We start from the raw sequence: 18,833 nt of genomic DNA, 5'->3' as shown, positions 1-18,833 counted from the left end.
TTGGGGTGGATTGGCTGATTGGCTGATTGGCAGTGTTGTTGTGAAGCTGCTGCGTGTGGAGAACAGTAAATGAAAGTTTCTTCTTAAGAGCAATCCAACTGGCACTCATCAAACCCTCATGTTACAACTGTATGTTAGACGTGACAAATGGAGGCTAACCACATCCACATTTGTAGCTCTTCCAAAGGTTACTGGGGCTCTGGACTGCACCCATGTGTGTATGAAGTATTTATCCCATCTGCACAAGGCAGACTTTGTTGTTCCTTTAATATCTAGTGGTTCATTTGAAGTGTAGTTTTAAGCGTGTGTCTCTTGTTTCTCAGACTATTAAAAAACACATGCTTTACCATTTCTCATTGTCCACATCTACCTGTAGCAGGTTTATATATTAATGCACTCTTTTATATAATGTCCTCTTTTCTACTTCTCTTTTCTCCTACTTTCCTTTGAATCCTATAGTAGCATTGGCCTTCATTTCTTCTGTACCATTCTTCTGTGGGATGAATGTCATTTCATTATTTGAAACAGGAAAAAAAAGCTTTAAAGGTTGAAACTCAGTGGTTTGAAGCTTTAAATCAATTTAAAAAAAAAGTTTTGCAAGATTGAGATCAGGTTTTGAAGGCTTGTATAATGTTTTGCTAGGCTGAAAAAATGAAATCTCTGTAAACACTGAATAACATTTGAGTTTCTCTTCTTCACAACTGCAGTGCTCTTTTTACAGTGCTTGTTTGCAGGTTTGAAACCTTATAAATGGTGATCTGAAAACTGGTGCACATATGCTGACAGAAATCATGTGACTCACAAGGATGCAGCTGTATTGAGATCTCTCAGATCATCATTTACAAGGTTTCAAACCTGGAAGACAACATATGCTGGGAAAACAACAACAAAGTGTATTGGAGAAACATTGTAAAAAGACTGCTGCAGTTGTGACGAAGAAAACACAAATATAAAATGTTTGCAGAGATTTGATTTTTCTTTTTTCAGCCTAACAAAGCTTATACAAGTTTTCAAAACTTGGTTTCAATCCTCAAAAAGCTTTCAAACACTGAGTTTCACCCTTTAAGGCTGTTTTTCCTGCTTTGAATAATGGCATGATATTCATCCCACAGAAGAATGGTGTTAGCAGTGACCTTTGACCTTTATCCACCACAATCTAACCAGTTTATCGTTGAGTCCAAGTGGCCATTTGATTCAAGTTTGAGGAAATTCCTTCAAGGTGTTCTTGAGATTTCGTGACCAGAAAACATAATGCCTGTGGCCACGACTGTTGCTGGCGTGGTGTCTTTAAAAAAAAGTTTTTAAAGGCTTTTCAAGAATTCTGCATCACAGAGGTCCTTCAGCATACAGTAATGAACGCACACAAAAAATTAGGCTGACTGGCGCAGTAGTATTTGATATTAGCTGTGGACAACCTCAGGCCAATGGTCGCTCACACAGGCGCACACACAAGTGATCGCTTGTACCTGATGGAGATCATTAGGATCTTCTAAGTTTCAGTTGTGTTCGGTTTAGTTTTCAGTAAGTTGAGTAAATCAGCTTCCCAGCAAAGTTAATTAGAGATTTCTGCCCGGCTATTTAAATGTCCTGGTTTAACTATTAAGACCTGCTCCTTCATCACCGTAAACCCTGTCTGTGAAAGCAGCCCTTTCTCTTCTTATTAACTTAATTTATTATCTTATTCACTAAATCAGCTTGGTGCAAGGACTAACAGATCAATCAGATATTTTACTGCATTCAATCATTTCAGCTGCATTTTAGTTGCAAATGTTTTGGTAACATGAAAGATTTTATACAACATTAAACATATCTGGAACCCCTTCCATCATGCAATTCCTGAAATATTTAAAGTATTCATAAACATAAACTATAAACATAAACTGATCCTACCAGGGGCAGAATGAAGAGCACCATGGGCATGTGATGTATTCAGGAAAAATAGGTCCATTGTCAATGCAACATTATTACATTTCTTCTGGTTTTATTTATCCAAAACAAGCGAGCAAACAAAAGAACAAAGGATTCATGTTTCCTGCATGCCTCTCCTTCACTGTGACATTATAATGTTCAGCTCTCTATCAGTCCTTTGTACTCGGTAAAAATAGTCTCTAAGTGAAGACAGCATGTTTCTCACTGGAATCATACATGTATATTAACTTCCATTTCGCCACAAAATACACTTAATACCTGTCATTAAATTCCCTCAGACTTCCAGGTCAGTATAGTGGTAAGTTCCATATTAAATCCCTTCAGTCTTCACTACATACATTATTTGAGTCTGGACAGACATGGATGTATGATGGATGATTTTAGCTGCTCTGTTCTATAGAACCATTGACAGCTGACATCTCACTCTTCTTTTAATTTGTAACGAATTGATTGACACAGTCATGAACAATTGGAATAGGATTAAATTATTTTAATATGTGACTTAAAGTGCAATAACAACGACACCTCTGTAGTAAAAACATTCAGGGAACTAACTAATCATTTAGAGGCAAACTAATTTTCTAGTCTGTAGGGCAACCTATATGGCACTGCACTGTGTTTTCTCCACTGGAAGGCATTCTGGAGGGCTATTTCCACATTTTGTTCACTAGTAGGGCACCCTAGATAGGTATGGCACTTTTTCACATTTTGTCCACTGGAAAGGCACGCCAGAGGGAACTGAATCACATTGTCTAGGAGTCTGGGCCACCCTAGAGGGCACTTTACCATGTTTCATCTGGGGGCATCCATGAGGATGGGGGTGAATGAGGGGCTGTGGTGATGAGCATTGATGTGCCATGCTTTCACACACTCACCCAGGGGTGCCGCCAGAAATCTTGGGCCCCCTGAAAGATTAGATAGATAATACTATTAAAATAATATTGATAGCCCTCAAAGGGCCCCCTGTCAGGCCCGGGCCCTTAGAATCGTCCTAACTTTCCCTGCACTCACCCATCATTATGCTGCACCCTGCAACACCTGAAATCACATCAGTTAAATTTATTTAGCAAAAAATGATAACAGAAGTTATTTTCAGGAACTTTTAGAACGGATGTGCATCTGGACTGTAGTCTTCAGAATATTATTTATAGAGACCCAGCAGTTCCCACCAAGAGTGAGCACTGAGGAATAAAATGATCCTGCATTAAACCAGTTAATGTGTAGGGCCCCTGTAAGTCTCTGACTAAAAAAAAAAAAGTCACAGTTTCTCCCTCTGAACAGATCAAACTGATGAGGAAAGACTCTCCAACCTGCGGAGTGTTCTGATCAGAGGGGGGTCATGGGATTTAGTGGTACTTAAGAGATGGGTGTGGTTGAAACATGCTTCATGCCCGGATTTGAGGATCCTCCCGCTGCGAGCGCTCACCGCGTGATCTGCAGCCTGTTTCTGAATGATGATATTCAGATACAAAAAAAAAAAAAAAAAAACAGGAACCGTGAGGAGAACTAAGTGGCTGACTGGGGGGGGGGGGGGCGAACAAAAACCAACACAGTCCGTATACTGACGGGCTGATTCCTCGCAACCTGCGCACTTTTTTCTTTAAATAAATCATAGTGTTAATCTTATTTCCTGTGTGAGACTCTGTAGATTTCCCTCACTGTAGACTGGGGCTGGAGGCGGTTGTCCTGATGAAGTGTCGGCAGCAGAGGGAGGAGGAGGAGGAGGAAACCAGAGAGAGGAGGAAGGAAACGAGGATAACGTCACGGACAGCAGAGTCGGAGTAAAAACGGACTGAGCTGTGTTTAATGGACAGTCCTTGATGCGGGCCGGGGGACCGAGCTGTGCTGGTCAACCGTGTTTGTTTACGTCGAGCCGGACAGAAATGTTTGCGTTGACGCGTCGGGCGTAAAAAAAAAAAAAAAAAAAAAAAAAAGGGACGCATTTCTGAATTTCATCTTTTTTTTTCCTGGAGCTCCTCCACTACAGCAGAGAAATGGAAATGTGTGTAGCCCTCCTCCTCCTCCTCCTCCGTTTGCCTGTTTGCTGAAGGATTTGGAAGCAGCCTAATCGTGACACACACGGAGCTTTAAGTGGATCTCCTCTCTCTGCTGCATCCCATTTTTTTTTATTATTATTAATGCGTGAAAAAGACATATAGTCCCTTCCTTCCTCCGCGGGATTTTTTTTTCGGGGAGACTTTCAGTTTTTCTTTCCACGGCAGAAACAAAAAGCAGCAGAATCATCGGGAGAATTAACAGGTAGCCGCCCATTATCAAACGCTGTGACAGCCGCTGCAGGCCGGCCTGTGGAGCGTAAGATGGCTGGGTGATGATGTGCCTATTCATGGCATCATTTTAGACTAAATTAATTTAGCTACATCCGCATTGTAGGAGCTCAGCATCTGAAACAAGATGTGGTCAAGGCCTCCAGCAGCCACTCTGCTGATCAATATGTGATGTAGCTGCATGCATGGGGCCTGGCTTCATATCACTGCTCTAAACGCTGCAGACACTCATATAAAATCCTTATAGATCTGTGAATGTGCCTTTTCTCTCTTCACTGCGGCTTTTCTCTCCCCAGCCCAGGCCTGCATGTGAGCCACACAGCTTCTCTGATATTAACATTTACTATGTGCTTGTTCAGGGCTCTGCACTCTCCTCCAGTTGCAGATGTAGCCATGCCGTGTTGGTGTAGTTGCACATCAGATGTGCATCCAAAGGGGTGGGGCCAGGCCAGTCACACTTGGCATCATGTTCTTTGAATTTCTGTCTGCTTGTGTTATAAAACATGATCTTAAATGTTCAGTCACTGGGAACATGCGTTATTGTACTCGTACTTGTCACTTCACCTTACTCATCAGCATGACGGAGGTATGACATTTTGTCTGTGACTTTTGGCCATGCATCAGTGCAGGTGGAGTCTATAATGATATGTGTCTTTTTTATACTCTGACTAATGGTAAGAATCTGGCTATTGAACTAAAATGTACAAAGAAATGGGCATGTTGTGTTGGCAAAGGCTCACAGTATGGGGATAAAACTTGGCCAATAGGGCTGGGTACTCAGTACTTTTAAGGTATTAATCAAAATAACCAAGTACCAAGTCGTACTGAAACTTCAGCAGTCAGGAAATGTCTGCATTCAATCTTTTTGTTACCTAGATCAAGAGAAATGTAACTCTTTACATGGTTTTGCTTGCAGCCAATCACCACAAGTGCTCTTCATTAAGAAGAACCTTGAAAAAAGGAATTGAATGAAGTACTCCATGGGTATCAGCATCACTTTAAGGGTACTGACATTGGTACTGGTATCATAATCTTTTAAACAATATGCAGCCCTATAGTGGCCACAGGGAGCCACCTATGTAGAATATCTGAGTAACTAATTGTGTCATTATCAAACGCTCGGTCATCAGGCTGTGGTTAATGTCGAACCCTGAGCCAAATCTGAATTTGTGTACTCATAAAATATAAATACAGCACTTTTGTTTTTGCTCTCCTTTTTCACGAGTTAAAGATCTAAGACTTCTTCTGTGCATACAAAAGGATTATTTCTCTCAAATTATCTTAATATATTTGTTAACATCCTCGCTAGTGGGCACTTCTCCTTTGCCAAGGGAATATGTGCACCTGACTGGTGTGGCAGTTCTTGACCATATGATCACCTGAAACAGTTTTGTAAAACCAGGCTGTGTGTTGTATGTATGCTGCTTGTATGACTGAACCAATTGGATGGTGAAACATAGTGGGGTGGGGGTCCCTCTATTTACCTATTTTAGAATTACAAACCAAGAAATACTGATTTTTTCAGGAGGCCAAAGTCATGACCCACCCTATTCTGCCTCTGATTGGATAGTAGTCGTTGCTTTCTTTGGTTGGTTCAACATTAGGGTAAACCAGTCAGAGGCAGAGTAAGGCGGGTCATGACTTTGCCCTCCTGGGGAAAAAATGTTTCTGTAGCCCTGTGTGAAAAAGCCTAAAAAAATGCTGTCTAAAAATGTCTTTTTTAAAGTTCAAGCTGCACATTTTAGAGTGTCGTTTTGTTGTGACCAATCCAAGACACACCTGTGTCATAATCAAGTGGATGGATTATTTTGGCAATGTAGAAATGCTCACTACCATGGACTGTAACACATTTGTGAACAAAATTTGAGAGAAATAAACCTTTGAAGAATTCTTAAGATCACTTTGACATGAAAAAGGGGAGCAGAAACAAAAGTGCTGGGTTTATGCTTTTGCTGATATTTATCATAATCCTTCCAACATTATAGCACTACTTTTTGTGCCCTCTAAGCAAAGATATGTTCTTACTTCTTGCTGTCTAAGTTTACATTGTTGCATTTGATTGATATGGCTGAAGACAGGTCACAACACTGCCACGGAAATCTGCATGGAAACTATTAATAAAAAAATCATGATATATCGATACGATATCACAAAACATAATATTGCGATACTCAAGTGTATCAATATTTTCTTACACCTCTAGTCTTCTCTTGCCTGTCCATTGGCATGACTTAAGCACAAATCTGCCCGTCCTGCAGTTGATGATTACAGGCAACAAAAAAATGCACCCGAGCATCTGGCTGGACCCATCCAGGCCTGATCTCTGATGCATCACACACACACATCCACACACACACACACACACACACACAAACACACACCCTCCACCCCCCCCTTCATCAGCGTTTCTCCTCCTCATTGGCTAAATGAGCAGCTGTGCCAGGAGACTGAGACCCATGATGCACCCCTTTTGGCTTCCATTAGTGCCGTGTGATCCATCTGGTCGCAGGTCCCTCCAGGGAACAGTGACCTACTGTAGCTAATTGCTCCTCCTCTGCAGCATGCACTGTATGCATGTTTGCTGTGGATTTGAATTGCCCCACAAATGCAAATAAAAGCTCCCTGTTTGAATGTGTAACTGTGCTCCTATCAGTAGCAGGAAATGCTGCTTCCTACTGAAAGCCTGATGTGATGTACAGTGTGTGTGCAAGTGTGTGTGTGTGTGTGTGTGTGACCCCAGTTGGCCTGTAGCTAAAGGATACATCTCCTGTCAGTCTTGTACAGTATATCTGTTATGTTAATTTTTAGGAGCCACAGTGCAGCCTCAGATAATAGGAGAAACCATAAAGATGACTGGGTAGTATTATCACATATCAAGTTCTGACTTGATACACAACCTGTAAGTGCACAGTGTGACAAGTTCCCTCAGCTTTAAAGGAACAGTTCACCCCAAAAAATACATATTCTTTCCTCTCACCTCCCTTTGGAGTTAGTTATTTTGTCATAACAGTTAGTTGTCATAACAAAGACATTTTTGTCTTGGTCAGTGTTGAGTTGTCATAACAAAGACATCTGAAACTGTCAAATTTGCATTAAAAATTACCTAACTGACCAAATGACACCTAATAACATCAGTCATAAACATTCAAGACTCCTTCATGTTCAAGATAGGTGTCATGACATGGTTATGACAGTGTAATGATAGTCTTATGCACATCTGTCAAATAAAGTGTTACTGATCTCTCTCAAATATAATGGAACTAGATGGCGCTCAGCACTGTGGCGCTCAAAGCAGTGTTTCTTTCCAGAAATCATGACTCAGCTGCTTAAGATAATCCACAGGCCTTGTTGTGAGCCGTTTCTTGTAGGAACTATTTTCTTTCTACCAAACTACACCTGTCATCCATATCACTTCTGTAACTAGCTTAGTGGCGCTAACGTTACAGCTAAGACAAGGAGGACACCATTGTTTACATTCTGGACAAGCCTCTTGTCCATAAGTAGATGCACACTCCTGTCTGCGCTCACAACAAGGTCTGTGGGTTATCTTGAGTAACCAGGTCATGATTTCTGCAAAAAGACATTGCTGTTGAATTTTTCAAATATTTTTTTTTTTGGCGCTTCGAGCACCACAAGTTGAGCGCCATTTAGACCCATCGATGGATAAATAGATAAATAATACTAATGGCTAGAGGAAAAATATGTATTTTTGATTTTGTGATTTTCTCTTGAGTGAACTGTCCATTTAAAGGGAGTGTTCACTCACTTGCTGCCTGGTTGTGATGCTTAATAGCAGTTTAGTCATTATAGATTATTCTCCTCAGTTAAACCAGGCATGGTTGCACACCCATAAACAGATTACAAGGTTTTTTCTCACTGTGTGGGTTCTGTAAACCTCAGAGATTGTAATGCCTGTTTTTATTTTATTATTTCTTCCACAAATCTGGGACAAACAGTATTTTAAGCAAATTATTTTACTTAATTGATTCATATTTTTGATGAAAGTGGATTCCTGGATTACTGGATTATGCTAATCCCAGTGGCCCTCTCTAATGTACATCGACAGTCATTTTTATTAATTTTTATGTAAATCACAGTCTGATATCTGAACAGGTGACGGCTCGGACAAATCCAAAATGAGTGAGCTGGAGCAGCTTCGTCAGGAGGCAGAGCAGCTTAGGAACCAGATAAGAGTAAGTTGCATATTTTTGTAGTCCTGTTTTCACTTTAGCATGATGATGCTGATTTATTTACCTGTTGTGTAATGCCTTCTTCTGTCTATCAGGATGCCAGGAAAGCATGTGGGGATTCAACCCTGACACAGGTAAGTGTCACCAAATGTTCCAGGTGGGAAGATACACAGCTGCAATAAATGTGTATTGATTTTTATGGGTGCATTTTATTCTAGTGGTTACTTAAATCTTTGGTGACCATCAAGATGGATAAACTTGGCAGGTTCACACGGAAAAAGCAGATCAGCTACTTGATTTTTTTTCTTTAAATATCAAATCTTACTTTGTAACATTTAAAAAACAAAACTACTTGGTTAGGTTTAGAAAAAATATATCGTAGTTTGTCTCCACCATCCAGGTATAGACATATATGTACACCTGTGTGTAAATAACCACACTGGCTATTCCGTTCCAGGGGCAGATAGCACTTTTGGCCGACCGAAACCTGGGTGCAAATAACATCTGCCTCAATATAATTGCTTATAAATTAATTTCTACATATATATTTATTCGTATTCATCAAATTAGGAATGGAATATTAGCTGTTCCTGTGGTGTTTTTGTCTTAGCTGCCATGTTGTTTCAATCTTCCATCACACATACACAGTTACATTAGTAAAAAGTTTGAATTTCATTTCATTATAGAGCTAACTGAACTCTGATTAACCTTTCCCCACTAACCCAGATAACTGCTGGTCTGGATCCTGTGGGGAGGATTCAGATGAGGACAAGACGAACCCTCCGGGGCCACCTCGCTAAGATCTACGCCATGCACTGGGGTTCGGATTCAAGGTGAGTCCACACTGCACCAAATGTCCTATATTGCTGACTTTGATTATAATGCATTTCACTGTACTGCTGCTGTGCACCATTGAAATCTATCATTACAATATCCCCTAAAATGGCTCAGGAGAAAATGAACCTTTTGAACTGTTTGGCTGATATGACTCCACAGAACAGCATCTTTACATGACATAATATTACCTTTCAATAGAGAGTATGAGAAGCCACACAAAGACATCTGAGTCGTCAACTCAAATAAGACAACCAATGTTGCATCACCCAGTCTTTCAAAAGTTTAAAAGGACATAAATCAAATATTTAAAAAAGTCTGGCTATAATGTGAAAATGTATATTGAGCTTTAACACTATAACATGATAATGGTTGAATCCCTATTTGGCTCAGAGTGAAACATGTATGACTATTAATCAAAAATAAACAAAACACGTAATTTGTATTAAACTGATCAAGCTGATGCAGAGTGTTCTGAAAAGTGTTAGCCTAAAGTAGCCTGTGCCCAATAACACTACTTCTATAAGCACAAATGCATCGCACTCCCATCAACCTCAGTGTGTTTAATGCTAATTAGCACGTGTTACCTTGACAACACACTAAAGTGAGATGGTGAACATGGTAAACATTACAGGTATAATGTTTACTATGTTCACCAAACATCAGCATGTTTGTGTTGTCATTGTGAGCATGTTAACATGCTGATATTAGCAGAAAGTGCTAATTTTAAAACAGGTTTAGCATAGCATAGCATAAAAGCTGCAGTGACAGTTATATTCCATGTTTGTGCTTTCAGACGGTCTAAAGTTGTTAGTTTTTAACATTTTGTCTGTATTACTGGTAGATTACTCACTGTAAAAATCTGCTTTTCCACCCAAAGTACCCTGAACCTTCAGTACTAGGAACTACTTTTCAAGGAAGTGCAGATTCCTCCAGCCTGTTGTTGTCTCTGTTTCTACCATGTTCTAAAGACTTCCAGAGATTAGGAATATTAGTTCACCGATGTGGAAAAAGCAACAACTGTTTTTGCACATTTTTGCATGCGACTATACAGCAATGACGACACCATATAAAGCAACAGACAGACATAGTTGTTTGTGGGACACTGCAACAACAGTAAGCATGAAGCTGATTCAAGTCATGGTGCCGTTGGTTGTGATTTACTGCTTTGCAAATGGGGTCATTGAATCAACATTTGAAAAAAGACGAGCTGCAGTAGTAAAGCAAATTCAAAATGCCTGAAATGCAGGACGTCTTCTGTAACTTTATGCTGATATGATGAAGCACAATAAGCAAAAAGTAACTGGTTTGTGACAGCAAGTTTTTTTGAAAATGGTGGCTGAAATAAAATGCTGCAAGTACTCAACCAATCAGAAATGTTCAGCACCCCTGAAGCCCCACCCCTGAAGTTCCTCTACTTTGAGAAGGCACTACTCCCTGAGCAGGGACTTTTGGGACGGGTAAAATAATGTCCCTGGAACTTAATTTAGACCCTGGTCCCTGTGGTGGAAATGAGTTCCTTCAAAGGTTCCTGGTCCCTGGAGAAGGTTCCTGGAGTGGAAACGTGGTTAAATATTTTTTTTAAAAAGAGGTTTGACAGTATTAATTTAGCAGTCAGTGAACACTAAGCCTACATGAATGTCTGTTGATAGAAATGTTAATTGTTTGAATGTTTGTGTCTGCAGGCTTCTTGTTAGTGCCTCTCAAGATGGAAAACTTATCGTGTGGGACAGTTACACCACTAACAAGGTAAAGTCAGCTAAATATTTCTCCTCCTCAGTTCATTGGCTGGATAGAGTCACACTTGGCCTCCATCCGAACTGGAAGTGAAAGTGGAGTAGTCTTTCTCTTGTAGGAGGGTGGTTGACTCACAACTTCCTTTACAACTATGACTTATTGTAACATTTATAGCAGCATTAGCATTAGATTTGCATTGTTAATACTACAAACACATTTTTAGATTCTAACACAGAATTTGCATTGTGTTACCTCCTACTCCAAAAGTTAATGCCTGTTTCCTCGAAATACCTTTGCCTTCCTCCTGTAGATCCACGCCATCCCCCTGCGCTCCTCTTGGGTGATGACCTGTGCGTACGCCCCCTCTGGGAACTATGTAGCCTGCGGAGGCCTCGATAATATCTGCTCCATCTACTGCTTGAAGACTCGCGAGGGCAATGTCAGGGTCAGCAGGGAACTACCTGGTCACACAGGTGAGAGGATACGGCTCTTACCTCTGTTTGACTCTACCTGTGAGTCAAACTGGTGAGACATTTCAGATGAACGCACACCAGCGCCCTGCCTCGTGGGAAAGCTGCGCTCCCAAACCGCTAAACAATGAAGATTTCATTTACATGGTTAATTAATCGCAGGGCAACACAGTCTTAATGAGCTGAGACATCAGCTCCTGCCTGTGAGTCTTGTGATACTGTAGCTACTGTGCTGCTGCACATCATTAGACTGAACACATTTCTGTGAAATGACACAAAATGGTTTTATTGACTTGAAGTTTTTTCTTGCAAGTAAGCTCAAATACACAATATTTATGATCTAATAGAGACAATGGTGATGTGCCAAAGATGTAGGTTTTTCAAAATGGGTTGCAGTTTTGCACTAGGGATGATTAGGACATTTCATCTCCTCTTTAACAGCTTCAGTTTGATTTTCATTCTAAAATCTCTGATGTGGGTTAGAGTGCAGATTCCCTCCGCTTCCCTCCTACAACCTAGAAGGCTTATAAAGTATGTACAACATCATCATGCAGAAACCTACATCAAGTCAAGTGGTAAAACATTTTAGGTGCACTTGGAAAATAGCATTTTGATTCTAATACATATGTACTGTAAATTTTGAGTATTCAGATTTGAATAGATAAGGAATACTATTGGGAAGCTAGTGATATAAAAACCTCAAAAAATAAAAAACAAATGAATGGACCGGCCCTTTACATCCAGACAAGAGAGACCCTGAGTTGATAGACTCACCATCAATTATTATTGTGTTTGTAGCAATAAGCAACTTCTTGTTAACCTTTTTTTTTTGCCCTAGGTTTGCCTCTCAGGTTATATACAGCCCATCTAACTTTACTGGGGGATAAATGCTTATTTATTAAAAATTGACCATTAATGCAAATGGTGACTTTAAGACAGATTAGTAGTCTGACATCGCCAGACTGATTCGCAGATGTGAATCTCTCAGTTCATTTTCATTTCAAGAGGCTTTATCAACATGCACAGACCAAAATGCCTTGGGATGCAAATGGATAGACCTGCAACCAATTAGAGCAACAGAACATGTGACGTGGTGGTGCTTGGTCTGTTTTCAAGCTGGACATAGAATGGTGGTTGCCTGATTGCCATCTTTCTTGTTTTTCAGCTAAAGGGTACGCTAAAATATCTTTTGAAAACATTTTAGGCAAGAAATAGACAAGGTAGTATCATAATCCATATTTGAAGCATGTCGTATTTCAGCATTGCCTAGTTTGACGGTTTGATCTGGGTTTCGGAGGCCTCAGGCTCTCCACTGGACAGACCTGCAGACTGGACGCGATTAGACAGAACATGTGACTTTTCAAATCTGGACCAGTGACGGTCTTCTGTCAACCATCATGTAGAACCTGCCCTATAGTAAATAAAGAGTTGTGATTGGCTCAACTGGATCCAAGGCTGTCTGAAAGGAGGGGCAGGTGTATGCCAGAGCAAATGAAAATGAACTTTGCAGATTCGTCTGGTTCTGAGGCTAGCGGATTAACATTCAGTTGCATTTCAAATTAGTATTTGTAATAAAAGCCCAAAAGAAAGCATAATAACAAATTCCATCATAAATTATTATTTACTAGACTGATATAAATGGATATAAATACAGGGAATAGCATTCACATATTATCTCAGTCGTTGCTCTGATATTTTGTACATTCGGTGTACTGTTACAATAATATTTTCATTTTGTGCTTACTGTATTACAGTAGACGCTACAAATGCTACTCTACTATCACCTAAAAAGACATTTAAATGTGTCATTTTTAATTTCATCCAGTTCCACAACAGAAACTGAACACCTGTGCTCTCTGTTCTCTCAGGTTACCTGTCATGTTGCCGTTTCATTGATGACAATCAAATCATCACGAGTTCAGGAGACACCACATGGTGAGATACACAGATCCAAACACAGATGTGCAACTGCAAACATGTTCTCCTGGTCCAATCCGTGTCTTACCTATGCACGCTCTGCCCCCAGTGCACTGTGGGACATCGAGACGAGTCAGCAGACCACAGTTTTCTCGGGCCACAGCGGCGACGTTATGAGTCTTTCCCTGTCGCCCGACCTCCGCACCTTTGTGTCAGGAGCTTGCGATGCCTCTGTCAAACTGTGGGACATCAGGGATAGCATGTGCCGGCAGACCTTCACAGGCCACGAGTCAGACATCAACGCCATCTGTGTGAGTTCAGGGCGGCTGCAAGTTGTCAAACATGTGTCTGTATTCATATTAGTTTATTGCCTGGGATCACAGATTAAAGGAGCACTCCATTTATTTTTACACATGAATTGCAGTTCACTCATCATGGGATGTACCAGCAGCCTGTGAAAACAGCTAAATATTTTCTGTTGAAACTCTTTGTGGAGCCTCTGCAAAATAACCCTGGTGATGACATCAGGGTTATCTCAGCCTGGACTTTGCATTTATAATGTTAAATTTGCATTTAAAAGCTGGGGTTGGTAACGCTGGAAAAACCAGCAACAGTAAGTAGATCTTGAAAGTATTCCCCTGAAAAAAATCCCACCCCCTCAGGTCTCCCTCCAAAGCCGCACCCTCAAAACACAAGAAAGCACACTGCCTGAGTACTACTGTAGGACACGTCGCTAACCAAGTACCTCATGTGGCATTCACATGAAAGTGAACACCTAACATTATCATAATGATCATAAACAGAGAAAATGGCTGTAGTCAGAGCTCATAGCTGTCAAGCTAGCATGTTAATATCAGACTGCACTGTTTACCGTTCTCATGCACCTAACTCGCTATAGCATGAGTAATATACTATCTGCTGAGTCTTGTGGAGGACTCTGGTCATGCACAATGAGTACATGGGCTGAGTGCATGAGGTAGGCAGGTACGTAGGTAGAAGGTAGGTAATGAAAGATGCTGCATGAGATGCAACATGGGAAGTGTAGAATTGTACCAGAAAAAATACTAGAGAGTTGGGACTAAGAGTCAGGACATTTCAGCCTCTGCTACATTTAATTTGACAATTATTTCTCTTACGTCTCTAAACCTTATGAAAGCGCAATACTACAGTGAGTATTTGTGAGTAATTCAGTTTGGACAGTCAAGAGTATTGCTGCTTTAATCTACAGTATCTCACAGGGCTGTGTGTCTCTTCCTTATAAGATGATCTGATATGAATTTAGATATATGGATATCATTTTAATACAGAATGATTCTCTGCAATTCAGTGTGATCCAGACTGATACAGTTTATAACATTTGTTTAATGTATATGTTAATTTTCCTTTAGAAATTAAAATAAGCCAATTCTATAAAAGTGGCATTGCTTACCCTCAAATACATATATTTCATAAAAGTTCCAAGTATATTTGTGATGTTACAGCACGGGGAAAAATGGAAGACAAATGTATCATCTCAGAATTACAAATTCACCACATTAACAAATATTTCAGCGTTTTTTATTTTAGAATCAGGCCATCAATCAATTCATTCAGATTGATCCAGGCCTCTGTGTATTGATGTAGTTGCATCTTTAATGTTAAAACCATTTTTCAATTTGTATTACTTAATCATGACACCCCTAGTATCCCAGAGACTAAACCTAGAGATTAAAATAAATGGTAATCTCACTTAGATCTGTTTAAAGGCTCAGTGTGCAAGATTTATGGGCATCTACTGGCAGAAATAGAATTTAATATTCCTAAGTATGTTTTCAATAGTTTATAATCAGATGAAAGTAAGAGTGATTCGTTTTAGTTAGAATGAGCTGTTTATATCTACAGAGGGTGCTGGTTCTCTTACATGGAGGCTGCCATGCTGCACCGCCATGTTCCTACAGTAACTCAAAACAGTCAAACTAAAGTCCAGCTCTAGATAGAAGCCTTTTGCGTTTCATTGCCACTCTTGGTTCACCAACACAGACAAGGCGTTTACAATCTGCAAGCTCTCCACTAAATACCATTAAATCCTACACATGGATCCTTTAAATAAAAAAAGGCTACATACATTAATAAATATGTTAAATATAGCTAAGCTATAGTGGTCATTAAAAGCTGCCGCTCCTAACCAGTCAATAAACCTAAAATGTGGCCACAAAGTGGAGAGGAAAAGTCTGGGTCAACAAAGAAAATAAATAAATGAATATTGATATCAAAACATGGTGTGTAATCCCAATAATAAATCTGAATGTAAATTGCATTGGTATCAGTCTAACAGTGGTCTAAAGTGGGAGCCTGCCCCCTCCCTCTGTGTACTGTCTAATACCAGCCCACCACCTAATACCACCTCCTATGAAAAGAACAGCTCCAGGATTTGTCTCGGTGACGTCACACACTGTCTTGTCTGCAGCTTTGTGAGGGATTTAAACTGGGAGCATGCTAGAGGATTAACAAGATTATCAATTAACACCATATCTGAACATCCTGCATCAGTCCAGACTCGCACTGAGACAGTCGGAGCCTGGACTGATGCAGCATGCAGGTCATCTGACAGGGGAGAGGTGGGACAGGTCCAGTATTAAAACATGGTCTCAGTCCAAAGGCAGAGACACCAACAGCCAATGAGAAGACAGCTTTCGGTCATATTTGCTGTAGTCTGCTGGTATCTGTCTGCTTCCTCTTATTGAGTCTCAGTAGAGCTGCATTTTTTACCCACACTTCCTCCTTCTCATCCACCTGCCTGTGTGCTTCTCCGCAGTTCTTTCCCAACGGCAGCGCCTTCGCCACAGGCTCCGATGACGCCACCTGCAGGCTGTTTGACCTGCGTGCAGACCAGGAGCTCAGCCTCTACTGCCATGACAACATCATCTGTGGCATCACTTCCGTGGCTTTCTCCCGCTCCGGTCGTTTGCTGCTGGCTGGTTACGACGACTTTAACTGCAACATCTGGGACGCCATGAAGGGAGACAGAGCAGGTGGGTGGAGCAGGAAACAGCTGTGCTGTTGTGATGTGAAACAGTAAAAAAAGTTCAACCTGAATCTGAAGTGAGGAGTATATTCAATATGGAGGTGTTTTAATATTTTTGTGGTCTTTTGTAGTTTTTGTGGCCTCCAACCTGAAATGATTATTATTACTTATTCTGCCGCAAAAGGATTTTAGATGTGTTTGCACACTTCATTGTCTACTAAGATGCCTATATTAGTGTTAAGGGATGTTAAAATTAAAATAAATAAATAAATAAATGTCAGTCCTCACTAACAAGGAAAAGTATCATATTATACCACTGCAAAATAAAAACTGACGAAATCCTGTCCATAGCAGTACATTGCTTAGTTTCCTACTCTGGTACTTCTGCTGCCTCTACAAACTGTGGGTGTGTCGACCAGCATCTACTGCAGGTGACACTGACTGTGGATAAGTATCTCATACAACCCCACTACAAAAAACCCGAACTGTCCCTTTAACACTGAAAATCTAACACTAATGCCACTGTAAATGTTACAGTAAGTCATAGCGGCAAAGAAAGCTGTTATGAGTCAAGCCCTCTCCTACAAAAAAATAAAATGCATAATAATCACAGCAATGTGATTATTATGCATTTTAATTTTTTTCACAGTTGTGAAACAAAGTGTGTCTCGTGGTGTTGCACAAAAACTGTGATTTGTGATCGGAAACTTCGTCATGATTTATTTTGGGGCAAATAACCGTTCCATACCAGACTTAGCAGTGAATTCACACGTCTCAAGCCTCATTTTGTAAAAATGTGTTGCAAGTAAAAGCAGTAATAAACACTAGGTCGCTGTGTTCTGTGTGGTTTTTAAACAAACCTTTTTTTCACAGTCTTGGGAGCAAAACATTTGACAGTAACAAGTCTTCTTTTGTTCATCCTCGTCCCTCCTGCAGGAGTCCTCGCCGGCCATGACAATCGTGTGAGCTGTCTGGGTGTGACGGATGACGGCATGGCGGTGTCCACCGGGTCCTGGGATAGCTTCCTTAAGATCTGGAACTGAGCCATGCACATAAACCGCACACACACACACGCACACACACATGCACGCACACGTCCAACACACACCGCTCCCATCTTTGGGCCACAGTTTGCACCCTGTATTCACTGTATGTAAGATTCAACAAACTGCAACATACTGTACTGTACATAATATATATGACTTAGATATGAGTTTACACACACAAACACACACACTGTATGCAGGACGACACACGCTCACACTACCTACAGCTGATTTAAGTGCACACACACATATATGATCTGTAAAATGTAAAAATGTGACCAAATACAGTTGGAACTTCAGCTGCTCAAACAAAAAACACAAATGCCACTATTACCTGAAGCCTTTTAATACGTCTAACACACACACACACACACACACACACACACACACACACACACACACACACACTTTTTCCTGAGAGACACTGCTCCCCGAGTTAAAACAGGGGAGAAGACGTTATTGGACAATTCTGTCTTTGTTTACAATGAAGTCCAAAATGCACTTCAGACAAATTTTTCTGTACTATTTTTGTCTTGGTACCACTCAGTGATGCTAATGTGAAAGAAGAAGAGAATCATGTGAGTCCATTAATACTGAAACACAAATATAACCACTGACAGACAGGACGGACTGACAGTGATCGTCAGAGTCCAAGGAAAATATCAACTCTTATTTTCATCATCTGGCTCCAAACATCATGTAGTCAATGTTTTTATAGATACGAACCCCCACATACAGTACAGTACATCTGCTCTTAGCTTTTAAGTTTTATTCAGTTTGTTTTTTTACACTTATTTTATTCATGTTCTCCCTGTGTGCCTCAGATACACTTTAAGGATTATTAATAGAGAATATTGATGAAGTTAAATTAACAAAAAATAAATAAAACAAAAGAATCTGAGATTTGAGAAGGTGGGTGGAAAATAAAAAGCATTATAAGACACATCTTAATAAAGCAGGAGCCAGTATTCATACTTTGACTTTGTCAATGTATTATCTGAACATTACGATGGTATAATTGTACATAATATTAATAAATGATAGCTTCTCCTGCCAGTGATTGTGGTTTCTTTTTTTAAAAGCACTGTTTAAAGACAAGGGAACATTTTATTTATACACTTGGAGGGTGATAAACTCAATGGAAAGTAAGCGCATATTCAAGGGCAGTTTAGCCAGGTATATGAGAATTGACCTAGTATACACATTTTTGTATGGTGAGGGAACCCCATGTCCTATTTTAATAAGTGATTAATTGTTCTGAGTTATTTTTTAAGAAAAAATATCCAAAGTCTTTGATTTCAGCTTCTCAAAAGTAAATATTTTGTTTCTTTAGCCCTTTCTGACAGTAAACTAAATAGTTATGGGCTTTGGGAAACAGTAATCAACCTTCTTCACAATTTCTTTTCATTTTATGGAACAAA

General features: G+C 40.1%; 1 protein-coding gene across 2 annotated transcripts; it reads left to right on the top strand.

Annotated features, from left to right (window-relative positions):
- The first annotated feature begins 3,493 nt into the window (after window positions 1-3,493).
- Window positions 3,494-18,468, top strand: gnb2 (guanine nucleotide binding protein (G protein), beta polypeptide 2). Of its 2 annotated transcripts, none has more exons than XM_084731030.1 (10): window positions 3,494-4,188; window positions 8,312-8,407; window positions 8,500-8,538; window positions 9,131-9,237; window positions 10,924-10,987; window positions 11,286-11,448; window positions 13,314-13,380; window positions 13,472-13,673; window positions 16,157-16,373; window positions 17,303-18,468. In XM_084731030.1, exons 2-10 carry the CDS (start codon window positions 8,351-8,353, stop codon window positions 17,407-17,409), a joined length of 1,023 nt encoding a protein of 340 aa, XP_084587156.1. In that variant the 5' UTR covers window positions 3,494-4,188; window positions 8,312-8,350; the 3' UTR covers window positions 17,410-18,468. The 2 variants fall into 2 exon arrangements, with proteins under 2 accessions (XP_084587156.1, XP_084587155.1); XM_084731029.1 differs by having other exon boundaries at window positions 3,499-4,188; window positions 8,328-8,407.
- Window positions 18,469-18,833: the final 365 nt, after the last annotated feature.

This window comes from Lutjanus erythropterus, chromosome 11 (genome assembly GCF_056507025.1).
Source record: "Lutjanus erythropterus isolate fLutEry1 chromosome 11, fLutEry1.hap2, whole genome shotgun sequence".
Lineage (NCBI taxonomy): Eukaryota > Metazoa > Chordata > Actinopteri > Lutjaniformes > Lutjanidae > Lutjanus > Lutjanus erythropterus.
Note: the sequence above shows the minus strand (reverse complement) of the source record. Positions and strands in the feature narration are given on the sequence as shown.

Excerpts from the sequence above, each read along its gene's own strand:
- gnb2 (XM_084731030.1), top strand. The coding sequence starts at position 8,351 with ATGAGTGAGCTGGAGCAGCTTCGTCAGGAGGCAGAGCAGCTTAGGAAC. Across the intron at positions 8,539-9,130 it reads GGGATTCAACCCTGACACAG|ATAACTGCTGGTCTGGATCC; the intron begins GTAAGTGTCACC and ends CCACTAACCCAG. Across the intron at positions 10,988-11,285 it reads ACAGTTACACCACTAACAAG|ATCCACGCCATCCCCCTGCG; the intron begins GTAAAGTCAGCT and ends TTCCTCCTGTAG.